The sequence below is a fragment of the Botryllus schlosseri genome, chromosome 15, assembly GCF_051294905.1.
Source record: "Botryllus schlosseri isolate E-star chromosome 15, Bs_hap1, whole genome shotgun sequence".
NCBI lineage: Eukaryota > Metazoa > Chordata > Ascidiacea > Stolidobranchia > Styelidae > Botryllus > Botryllus schlosseri.
The window spans coordinates 19,136,665-19,149,575 of record NC_137250.1 but is presented as its reverse complement, the minus strand read 5'-3'; the positions used below and the strand labels follow the sequence as shown (position 1 = coordinate 19,149,575).

Sequence of the window (12,911 nt, the reverse complement as noted above, 5' to 3'; positions counted from 1 at the left end):
AAAATCGATACCGTCAATTTAACACATAGAGGATGTTTCTGGTTTCTCCTGAAGAAGTCGCCGACATAATACTAACACTAACAGTAACTGTGAAACAGAACTATAAACAGAAAGGTGCTATTATATGCACCCGAACACCGGCGTGTTTGAACTCCAACTCGATACCATCTTCTGCTCGAGTTTAAACGCGAAGCCGGCGGTCCCGTGGCGATGGATCTTGCAATTGCATACTGCGGCGCACGTTCCTCAAACTACGGTTCGAGCTCTCAATACGTGAATATGCGATGAACTGTATACTATATTATCGCCTGGTCGATCTATCTACGTGCTGTAATTTTTTAAGGGATTTGAAAACATGAAATTGATAAAAAGTAAACTATGAACAGGAGACTGAATTTAGTCCTTGGTGAGCGTGGGTAAACTTAAACACTGTAAATTAATGGTTTCTAATCTTTACTATTCAGCGGAACACTTGCGTTATTCTGCAAGCCTTCGCGGAACCCCAAAATTTCGTTGAGCCACAGAAACAAAAATCAACCACAATATACATCTAACCAAACAACTAATGCATTGCATAGATTACTGGTGCACAACATGAACTATGAACCAAATGAGTGGTATAAGAAATAAAACATTAATGTGAATATTTATTGAAAATATTTTACACTTCTGCTGTTCCCATTAGGAAACCAGTTCAGAAAGAGCCATCGTATTGTTTGGTTGGAATTCAACAGCGTGATACCAATTACTTAAAAATGAGCTTCTAAATATTGAAGATAGAATTGACACTTCAGAAGGTCGGGGTTTCGATTTCGACCCTTCCCCGCGTATGCCACTGCGCATGCACATATTCACCTGGTGTCTGTACTGAAGCTTACGATAGAAATCAGGCCATCGGCATTTTATGGTATCAAATTTTGCATTCGCAGCCATTTCAATTAGTGAAAACGAGACAAATACACCAATTGTATTGGAGAATATCCCAGAGGTGTGGTGGATTCCGCTTACATGCATCACCTTTTTGTCCCTGAGCCCACATGAGATTGTAAACAAATATAGAACTCACTCTGGAACATATATCCACAATGACAGGGTTATTTGGCTCGTCTGCACCCATACCGGAATGTCTGTTAAAGCAGAATTTGGTACCAGAAAGGCCAGTTTACCGTATTTGCATGTCGCGCAATGGCGGAAATCGGCGAAATACGCGATTTTCGTCCGCAGTGCGGAAACGCATCACGTCACATCACTTCATCTGCGAGCATCCAGAAAATAATCTCACCCATCGGAAGAAAGAAAAGCGTGAAACCCAGATTGGCCACGGTCAGATGTGTCATCATGATCTGCGAATGGGTGTGGGAACGGTTCGGTCGCCGGATCGTGACGCTTGCCAATACGAACGAGTTTCCGGCGGCTGATATGACGAAGATGATCCACGTGATGACCACCCGTATCAGTCGCTGTTTGTTGAAATTGAGCTCTTCTGCTTCGGTAAAGTTCTGTAACCAAGAACGATAGGTTCATAGTTTTACTATTTTTCGCATCGAAACTTCTGCGACTCCTCAGCAGGCTCGGCACAACACCGTCAACATGAATGTGGAGAATTAATCGATGTCTGCCTCAGACAATACACACATCCGATGCCCGTAAAACATAAAATCAATATGGCCGAACAGTGAGTATAAGAAACACCGCTCATGTATAAACATCTCCGGGTCGTAAATATGGTATGAATGTGCAATGAAGTCAGCTAGACTCAACAGGAAACATAAACGCGCATTTATAGGCCTGACAGTGTCAATACTATAGAAATTAAACATGGAACGGCAACGACCGATTTTGCAGCTTCGTTCCGCTTCGCCGAGGCTGGAGTGGAGAGTTGTTTTGCGTAAGCGACTGTAGGATTTCTGGCAATCCAAAAGCTATCTTCCCGAGCGCAGAAATTATTGAATCTGGTCTTGATCGAAAGCTACTGTTGCACCGATTCCGAAAATATAAATTAAAATAATGATCAGGCACTGATCCACCTACAATCCCCCATCCAACTCTGAAATAACGGCATTGTTCGAATAATCGGAGAGTCGCAACGGGTCATTGTTATGGCCATTGTGTTGCGGTTACCCGATTGTTTCAATCAATGACACAATTTCGCGATCATCTCAGCGGGAGATCGCGTCGCGTTACATTGGGCACAGACAAATCTCGTTAATTGGCAACGCGCTTGTAGCTAATTGGCCGCGCGCAACGGGTTACCTCGCTCACATAGCGGTAGCAAGTAATGTAGTAAACGGAAATACATTGCGATTCGTTCTAAATAAAACAATCGGGGTTTATGCCGATTCATGCCAAACCGAATTCTAGGCATGCCGCATACCTAAAAAAATGTCTAGGTATGCCTGGCATGCCTTGCATACCCAGGTTCGGCGCCTATGTATACATACATAATACACTGATCATAGGGTTTTAAAAGTAGCAAGTTGCAACACCTTTATTTGCGAACAATTGAATTTGCAAAAATACGATGATTGTCCAATGTCCATGGTTGAATAATGAATACAGATAAGAACCGCTATAACAGTGGCGTTAACGACGATGTAAGTTGGCATATTCTATGCTCCCTGTGATTTAGTCCTAATCCGGCGTTAGCCCTGCATATGCGGTTGTAAAGAATACAAGACATTTAATTGGAAACGCGGACGTTGGAATTTGGTTTATTCTGCGATTCCGGTTTCTCTCGTGTCTGGGGATCTATTAGGTCGACACAGTGACACAGCAGTGCGACCATAGATATTTCAATTATATATTTGTGCAACTATTATAGGCTATTTCCCATGTAAACTGCATATAACGGTTCCGCATTGGCAGTTTCGCTTCTGTGAATAACTACTTTTTGTTCCATATTTGTATAAAACTCTCAACTTGGTGTGTACTTTTTGCCTTCTTGAAATTGCCTGTCGGTTTCACCAACTTGTTACCAGTGGTAAAGAGTGAAACCACAGAACCCTAGTCGGGTGGTTATAATGGGGCTTATGAACATGGAAGTATTTCCTGCAAAATATCTCAACATTTGATACAAATGTGTTGGAAAATATAAGAATCTTTCAATCTGCTCAGAATTGCTTCGCGAGCCGGATGAAATCGTCTGGCGGGACGGATGCGGCCCGCGGGCCGTATGTTTGACACCCCTGAGTTAGAGCGATATGCCGGTAAGCTAATTATATCATAATTTGTTCTAATTTTAACTCCAACCAAATGCCTGGTTTTCCTGGAAATGTTACAGGAGAACTGCGACTGCGAAACGGGCCCGGCTCGATGTACGGATATTTGCCACCCACGTGCTAATGAGAATGGGCTCAGAATTGATAAGAACTGAGCTTGAGTTTTGCTGTGTTTCATTTGCGAGTTCCAATCTAATTGGGAGAATCGTGTATCGAAAACCTACAATACTAACTCTAATACAATTTGTAGAAAACTGTGCCGCTGTAATTCTAATTCTAATCTAATCTGGAAAACCTGAAAGTTTACAAGTTGTCCAACACTGGCTCCAGCCTGTACGCGGGATATCCATGAATTACCGGGGCTTATTTAATGTGTGGTTGACTCCAAGAGCGGTAAATATTGATTTCGGGATATTTGTATGCAATCAGGGATAGTAACGGGGCGGGCTACTTCCTACTTCCTATCCGCTTGCTGTCCAAAGTCGAGTTGTAATAAATTCGGCTTCTGACATGAATTACGATTGTTTCGTGGTGTAATTGAATGACTTTCATTCGACGTGTATAAAAATCTGCAGCTGGGCATGGACTGCGAACTGTTGCATATACAGAGATAAAAAGCGCTCCGATATTTGAACCCTTATCAATTACTCGACACCAGAGGTTTACAATTGACGGATGTTGTCGTAATTATGATAATGGCTCGGGAATGGGCTATCTCAGTGGTTCCCAACCTTTTTCGACCCACCGCCCCCTTTTCAAGGTCAACACCGATCATCGCCCCCCAAATTTTGTGCACCGATAATTGGGCATTCAGACTGTAATCACCGGCGGGTTGACTAAAAAAAAAAGGTCATCTTTCTCCGCTCAGAGCTGAAAATAACGTTTTTTCTCTCCGAATTGCTAGGTGGATGACTAAAAAAAAAAAAAAAAAAGGTCAGCCGTTTTGACGCGTCATCGCCCCCCTATCGCCCCCTTCGCTATTTTCGCCCCCCGTCGCCCCCTTTGTCCATTTTCGCCCCCCTATCGCCCCCTTCGTCATTTTCGCCCCCCTAGATCGCCAAATCGCCCACGTTGGGAACCACTGGGCTATCTGATATTTTCCCAAGTATGATGTTATAACCATGGTACTCGACTCGAAATGGAATCAGCCAAGTGCTCAATTAAAATCACACGTAAATTGTACGGTATGGGAAGCAAAAACGACATTGTGGTAAAAAGTTTCATATATGCCGCGTCATATCTGAGTGCTTTTATCTCTGGTGTTTACAGATTATTTTGAGCATTTTCTAAACCGAGGTGATTAATGAGCATTACGCTGCTCATTCACGTATACGTTGTACAAACAGCTGCAAACCAAAAATACAGGTGGAACCAGGAAACAATTCATGCAGTACTTTTATCAATGCAGCGATTTAACCACGTCATGCAATAATCATATATTATGTACCATAGGGTTACCATATTTTGGAAATCTAAAAAGAATTTCAGACTTGCGAAACCGGAGTAGAATTCTAAAAAAATGGTAAATATTTACCACTTCGTGGTCGGTCAACTAAAAAAAAAGTCAACTTTCCACTCGGCTCCCGAAGTACCCGCCGGACCGTCACTTCGGTGCTAATTTACGGCATCTCAGTCGAATTTTGCTGTAAATATGACCAAAATTCTCAAAAAACAGGATAAAATCTCAAAAAAGAGGATAAAAGGGCGTCCTACGAGGACACATTCAAAGAAGTCAAAAAAGAGGACAAATCCTCTTAAAAGCGGACGTATGGTAACCCTAATGTACCAGCAGGACCGTAACTGCCGCACCCCAAACCCCCCAATTAGGGGGGCGAGCTCGAAGGGGGACCAAAATTATTTCGTGAATTAGCATAAATTACAAAGTGTTTTTTGAAAATTTAGGCAGCTTTTTCAAATTTTTTTCGCGCTCCGCGCGATATCAAGTTGTCAAATATTTTGATTATTGGGTACTCTTCAATCAAGAAAAAATACGCAAGATTTATAGAAATTGGCATATCGGCGTTGGCCATTACCGCGCCACGACGCACCAAGATAGGCGATAAAGTTTTAGGCCATGTAACATGCGACTCCAAGAAATGTGCCAGAATGATCGGCAGCGAGAAAACCTTGGCCGAAAAGAACTGCGCTTATGCTGATACGTATAGGTTTATTTGTCCATGGGCGCCTAAATGACAGACGCCGAATGTTCCTGTCTTAGCAATCTGAACCTCACAAGATAAATACCATCCCGCAGGGAAATATTATACGCCAGTGAAGAAATACCAATTTGAAATCGTGTGCGTCTTTTAGTTTAGTACATTTATGCTATTATGTATTTCTTTGATATAGCGGAGGTCACGAAATAACATCATGTAACGAATTCATACCAACGGGTCCGTCCGCATGAAGATGTTTAATTAGCCTATTATTTACGGGCCCTACAGTTTCCAAGAGACCTTACTCAGCTCTACCGGTAAATCTGATAACGCGAGCAGAGAGGACAAGAAATTGCTAGCAATATATATGCAATTCCCGATCTTATTGACCGATTTTATTATGAATTATTGACAATTTTCTCGCTTGGCGCGTGCTCACTAAATAGTACAACTAATTTCGCGGTAAAAGCGAACAACGTGATGGGGGGAGCGTCGGTTTATCACCCTATCGGAGCCCAAGACCCTAGCTTTTCGCCCGAAGATATCTAATTATTGTTGAGTGGTCCTAACTTTTCACTCACCTCACTCCGCTCTACCAGTAAATCTGATTACGTGAGCAGAGAAAGAATAAAAATTGATAGCAATATATAAGCAATTCTCGATCATATTGACCGATTCAATCATGAATTATAAAAAATTTTCGCGCTTCGCGCGATTAGTCCAGCGAAGCTAACTAATGAAACATAATCCAAATATATATGATAAGTAGCGGTAAACAACGTATAAGCTGAGGGGGGTCTGACAGAAGTCCGGTTTATCACCCTATGGGGGGCCCAAGACCAACGTTTTGGGGGGGGGCTGACGAAGTGCTGGTACGGCCCTGTGTACCAGGATTGAACAGTATTATATCCTCTAAATAACGCATGATGAAACTTGATATTATGGGATTATTATCATAGCTTGGGTAGCAGGCGGCAAACACATGGTGCGCAAAGTAGCCTTTATTTTGTAACCTAACACTTGACCTGGGATTAGACAGCCGATGGCAGAGGATTGTAGCCAACCCGAAGGATCATAAAAACAACGAACTTAGGTTACCGAACTATGCTTCGCATATACAATATACATATGAAATGGGGTCGGCAACCTTTAGTATGCAGTGTGCCAAAATGTCGAAATATTACGAACTGGCGTGCCAAACATTTTTAATTTTGTCACATTTAGCATTTCAAGCAAGGAATCCCACCAACCGCTTACCTGCAGCTGGCAACGGCACCAGTTACTCCAGTGATTCATAAAGTATTGTCGCGAAGGGTTAGCGGTTGATTTGCGAAATGATTTTGGGTCGCCTGCGAGCTTTGTATACATTTTAAAAACGTCTGTTTAAATTTTGTAAAAATATGGTTATAATATGTCGGGTGCGTCAAATCATATGACGTGCCATGAAAAATAATCTCGCGTGACACAAATGGCAAGCGTGCCGGGGGTTGCCGACACATGACATAGATTGTAAGCGAGTATACATAACATGTCGAATACAATCAAAAGTGGCTGTTAATAGCCTTCAAGCGCAAGTGAGACAGAAAGTCGTATTGTATTATCTGTCCTGCAATATACTCATCATGTTTTTGGTCTATTCTATTATATGAAAGACGCATAGCGTACTTTTTGCAAAATCGATTGAATTACGCATGGGTAACTCAATCACTGGGGATTTGCTTATGGAGATATGATAATAGTACAAATGGTAATCATTTATAAGCATGAAAAAGTACCGTACTAAAGTCTGAAGGGATTCTAATCATTGGATCATGGCGTAATATTGATCAATGTCGGGTTCCTAAACTGTATGGATATCGCAATGACAGTACCAATGACATCACAACTAGAATTCTACATAAGTTATTGTTAGGGCTATTTTTCTTCCTAAAAACGGAAGATTTTGACTTGAAAAATCAAAATTTTTACATTATTGGTAAAAAATAGCCCTAACAAAACTTGACTTTTGACCTCATGTATGTAAATTAGGTGTTTTCCCACACCATGATAGAATTGTACTATTTATCTTCATTTCTCGTTGGAACTATCTGTCCTTACGAAGAAGTTTGGCCTGAAAAAACTTTTTTGACTTCAAAACTGACAAATTTTTACATGCAAAAACTTGACTTTAATGAAATCTGGAACTTTGAAGAATTCCAGTAGTTTCATCACGCATTATGGTAGAAATAATTAAAATTTGTTGTAGTACAACAACGAAAAATACATTCCTACATTCTCGGGCATAAAGTGCGTACGTATGTCTGTCTTTACTAAGTAACTTGTCAAGAATGGAGTAAAAACATTCAACAGCAGCAGTTGTTGGCTGACAACACTGAAGTTGCGCGTACACTGCTGGTGACACATCTTGTTGCTTCATTCTGACAATGTTATCTACATCACAATTTTTCATCACGCGCTTCTTGATATAAGAAGCAATGCCCACGCACACGCAGTCTTGCATTAGTTAGGATATTGCGGTACGTTCAGCATAACAACATGTCAACCTATTTGTTTCATCTGACCGTTTATGATTCACAATGAGCAGATAATGGGCCGTCTACAAGGGTAGGCCTATAAAGTAGACTACAAGCTGTAAAATGTCAAATGATAAAGTTCATCCATACCCTCTATATTACAGGCTATGGCTCATCGACGGTGCAAACATCTACGATACCAACGAAATACAGGTTGCAACAATATTTTGACTTATTTCGACATGTCAAACAAATCGACCTAGTTATTATATATTAGGCTTACCATACGTCCTCTTTTAAGAGGATTTGTCCTCTTTTTTGACTTTTTTGAAAGTGTCCTCGGAGGACGCCCTTTTGTCCTCTCTTTTGAGATTTTGTCCTCATTTTTGAAAATTTAGGTCATATTTAGAGGAAATCGCGAGTGATATGCCGCAAATTAGCGCAGAAGTGAAGCTCCGGCGGGTATTTCGGAGGGAAAAGGGGTGATTTCACCACTGAGCGAAAAAAAGACCTTTTTTTTTTTTTTTTTTTTTTTTTTAGTCATCCACCTGGCAATGTGGAGTGAAAAACGTGATTTTGAGCTCTGAGCGGAAGTGGTGACCTTTTTTTTTTTAGTCATCCGATCATGAAGCGGGTGAAATTTACCTGTTTTTGAGAATTCTTCTCCAGTTTTGCTTGTCTGAAATTTCTGAAAAAGTGTCCTCTTTTTTCATTTCCGAAATATGGTAAGCCTATTATATATTAAGCAATTCATAACGATGGACTTGTTATTTGATTGATAGACATTACTAGTCTTGTAATTCTGTCCGCCCTGAATGTGATCGGGTTTGAGGTTGACAGGCGACGCCAAAGCCGGTATTGAATTTCATCACCGGACACAGAACTCCGGTCTGCACACGCATTCTCTCAATTATTAATGGATGCATGAAAGTTTAATGAGAAATCTCTTTGCCGACTTGTGCGACATTTAGCCAAAGCAATCCGGTCAAATACAGAGGCCGTTAATTCTGCTTAACTAAGGCGCGGAGAAGTAAAAACAGTGCTATTATAAATTTCATTCGCGTGCGGTTTTCACTACCGGGATTAAATTCTTTATGCAAGCAATCCAGTAGAGCATTTTGTGATTGATTTATCAGACATTTTAATTTAAACAAGAGCAATTACAGCTGGATTTTTGCAGCCCCTAAACAGATTTGCAAGCTGAAACAAAATTATGACTGGCGATGGAGCATGTGATTTTATTTTGGGTGGATGTTACACGAGAAGAACGCATTTGAAGTACAATTACGATCCATACTTTAATCGAACCATGTTACTCATAGGATAGTAAGTAGCAAGGTTCTAGTTCATGTGAACACGAACATATGTCACAATGCTAATTCAAAGAAACCATTTTACCTTCCTGGATACCAGTGGTTCCTGAACTTTTTTGGCTTGTGGCACACTACAAAAATGATAAAACCCTTGCGGCACACTTACAAGAAAGATGCTTAAAAATATATTCTAGTTTCAATGCGCTGGCTAGGATTGTTTATACGAACATATATTCGATTGAAGTGAGGTTTAATAGTTGACAAGCATATCCGTATTTCGTCGTTTTCCGGTAGCAGCTTTAAATTTCAATCGAAACGAAAAAAAACCTGTTCACGTACCCACAAGGTGCCAATAACAATACAATTTTAATTGCATTCATCATGTAATAGGATTTGGAAGGGGACATAAAAAACTCATCAATTTGTTTGTGAAAACAACGTTTTAAAATGCGGGGCGTTTTGTTAATCCATGAGCTGTTCTACTTCTGCAAATCGATTGCATGATTTATGGCTTCCAAATGAACCGCCCACCTACATTTCTTTACTGCAAAACTACAGCATATCCTGAAAAGTATTATTGAAGTAAAGACAATGTCCTCATGATTTGGGGCACAATTTCTTGTTTGATTTGATTTGAAACGAATCTAAGAATTTCTTTGATACATAGATTCCCAATTGTGACGTGACAGTACCCTATACACATCGGCAATGCCATGATCGGTTTCATCGTCATGGTCCAGCGTGCTTATTTATCAGTATAGGGCGATTTTTTCATGTTGAAATTGCCGCGTTAGGTCAAAAAATTGTCAAAAGTGTTTACAAAGTCAAAAAAAGTTTGCCACCTGCATTTCGTTTATATCATGAATGTTTACACTGTCGGTGAACTTATCATTTGACATTTTACAGTTTTAGCCTACCTTATAGGCCTCCCGTTGTAGACGGCCCATTATCTGCGCATTGTGAATCATAAACGGTCAAATGAAACAAAAGATTAACATGGTGTTATGTTGAACGTACCGCAATATCGAAACCGATGCAAGATTGCCTGGGCATTGCTTCTTAAATCAAGAAGCGCATGATGAAAAATTGTGATGTACACAACATTGTCAGAATAAAGCAACACGCTGTGTCACCAGCAGTGTACCCGCAACTACAGTATCCTTCATTGTACTACAACAAATTTTAATTATTTCTACCATATTGCGTGATGTAACTACTGGAATTCTTCATAAGTCCAGGTTTCGTTAAAAAAAAGTTATTTTCGTGTAAAAATTTGTCAGTTTTTTAAGTTTTTCAGGCCAAACTACTTCGTAAGGACAGACAGTTCCAACCAGAAATGAAGATAAGTAGAACAATTCTAACATTATGTGGGAGAACACTTAATTTACATACATAAGGTCAACATTTGGTCAAAATTAGTTTTTTACGCTCACAAAATGTCAAAATTTTGTTTTTAGGTCAAAATCTTTCCTTTTATAGGTAAAAAAATCGCGATATTCATCAGCTATCGAAGAAGTTAGACCGCTTTTAATTCGAATATGCTTGTCTGCATGTCTTATCTTCAATATTAAGTAATTCCTTTGCAAAATTCTTGAAACACTTGCGGCACACCTGAGAATCTGTGGCGGCACACAGTTTGGAAATCACCGCGGTATATACGATAGCTATTAAACCAGTGGCTCTTAAACAGGAGTCCACGGACCCCTTGGGCCACTAAAATTCTCGACAATACACTAGGTTTATCTTAGTTTTGTGATCACTGGTCATGTTCCTTTCTGACTGTTACCGTTATGCATAGTGTGATAGGACGTTGCAGTCAGAAGAACTTTGATGAACGAAGTCGAAATTACTGAAAAAAATATCCACATTTTAGAACCTTGCGAGGCTCATCAACGCGAACAGAAAGTTCACATCATCCCCATCGAAAAAACATTACGTAAATACAATACGATGGTTGAAACATCATGTTGAAGAAATCAAAAAACTCTAAAATTTCCGAAGACAAATGACTTGGTGACGAATGACCTGACCATATGACACCACAATTTTTTCACCGGGTTGAAAGCATCAATAGCTGCGCTTTATGCTTTATATCAATTTCTGCAATATGATTGTAGATGTAATATAGTTGTATATATCACTACGGCAATGGACCCTTTCCAACGAGGAGAATGATTTCCAGCACCAGCACTAGCATACACAATTGGATGACGATAACTTCAAATATAACTCATGTTATATCAAGCCAACCAAATCCAAGCGACATTTCAACTGCATCCCAATAGGATGCGGACAATCAACGCACAAAACAATGAACAGAGCTCGTCCGTTAATCGTTTTCATATGCAAATGACATTGACTATTACCGTTAAAATTTGTTATTGCAAACAACTGCCTTCGGCAGTGACCGTCGTTCTACACAAGTACTTGATACATATATTGCGACAAATTACGGAATCCTTATGTCTGGCGAGTCAAGTGGATTTATCGGCGACTGCGCAGTGCGCATGTCCTACTTACGTTCACACTATTCAATTTTTGCTACTTTCGTTCTATTCTGAACCTCGTTAGTAACGATACGAATTTGCAATAAACTTCCGGGTAATAGAAAATAAATGATACTTGGGAGTTGGGAGGCTCAATGGTAAAAAAACTGAAAAATGAGCACGCCGACTGCAGAGTGCGTATCATTTGCGTCGGAACACTTACGAGACTCGCCGCAAATTCACTCCACTAAATTCTACCGTGCCTGGCAGTTAACCGATTCTATTTCTAAAGAAAATTCTTGCTCACCACCTAGGTTGTTATAATTGATTTGCGATGAACTGATGCTTTGATGGGACACTAGAGTGTGGTGGCACTTATATCCTCTTAGGTTAGGGTTACCATACGTCGTCTTTTAAGAGGAGTTGTCCTCTTTTTTGACCTTTTTGAAAGTGTCCTCGGGGACGCCCTTTTGTCCTCTTTTTTGAGATTTTGTCCACTTTTTTGAAAATTTAGGTCACATTTAGAGCAAAATGCGAGTGATATGCCTAAAATCAGCACAGAAGTGACGCTCCGGCGAGCATTTCGGAGTAAAAAACGGCGATTTGAGCTCCGAGCGAAAAGTTGATATTTTTTTTTTTAGTCAACCACCTAGCAATGTGGAGAGAAAAACGGTATTTTGAGCTCTGAGCGGAAAGTTGACCTTTTTTTTAGTCAACCGACGACAAAGTCGGAAAAGTTCACCGACTTTTGAGAATTCTTCTCCGGTTTTGCAAGTCTCAAATTTCTGAAAAAGTGTCCTCTTTTTAGATTTCCAAAATGTGGTAAGCCTATCTTAGGTAGTGAACGGAATCGCTGTGTATACGCTGACTGGAAACGCCAGACGATAACGCACGAATGCAGGTGACTAACATCAAGAAAAGGACAACTACGTATACTGTGAATACCAAACGAAGTAGGGGAGATGCGGTTTCGATAACACGATGGAGCAGAAAATATTTGGATAGCTGTATATAATCAAATTTTCCATTCTGTAAATTTGTTCATATCTGCATGCTGGTGGTAAAAGCTTTCCTCACACGCTATTAATTCCAAGTTGCGTGCTAAATATGGGGTAGAAGTGTGACACAGATTGTCTGTTTTTTGGTTGATCGGTTTCACATCTCCTAGTATCTTCGAATCTGCAAAGTGGCATGGCGTACCATTCTCATGAATTAATTTTAGCAG

General features: G+C 40.3%; 1 protein-coding gene across 2 annotated transcripts in view; it reads right to left on the bottom strand.

Moving 5' to 3' along the window:
* LOC145456953 (gonadotropin-releasing hormone receptor-like) overlaps positions 1–12,911 on the bottom strand; it is a 126,418-nt gene that overhangs the window by 23,038 nt on the left and 90,469 nt on the right. For both annotated transcript variants that reach the window (XM_080335103.1, XM_080335102.1), the window contains one exon: positions 1,283–1,499. In XM_080335103.1, the coding sequence (XP_080191229.1) occupies positions 1,283–1,499 (217 nt within the window). The remainder of the gene's footprint in view (positions 1–1,282; positions 1,500–12,911) is intronic.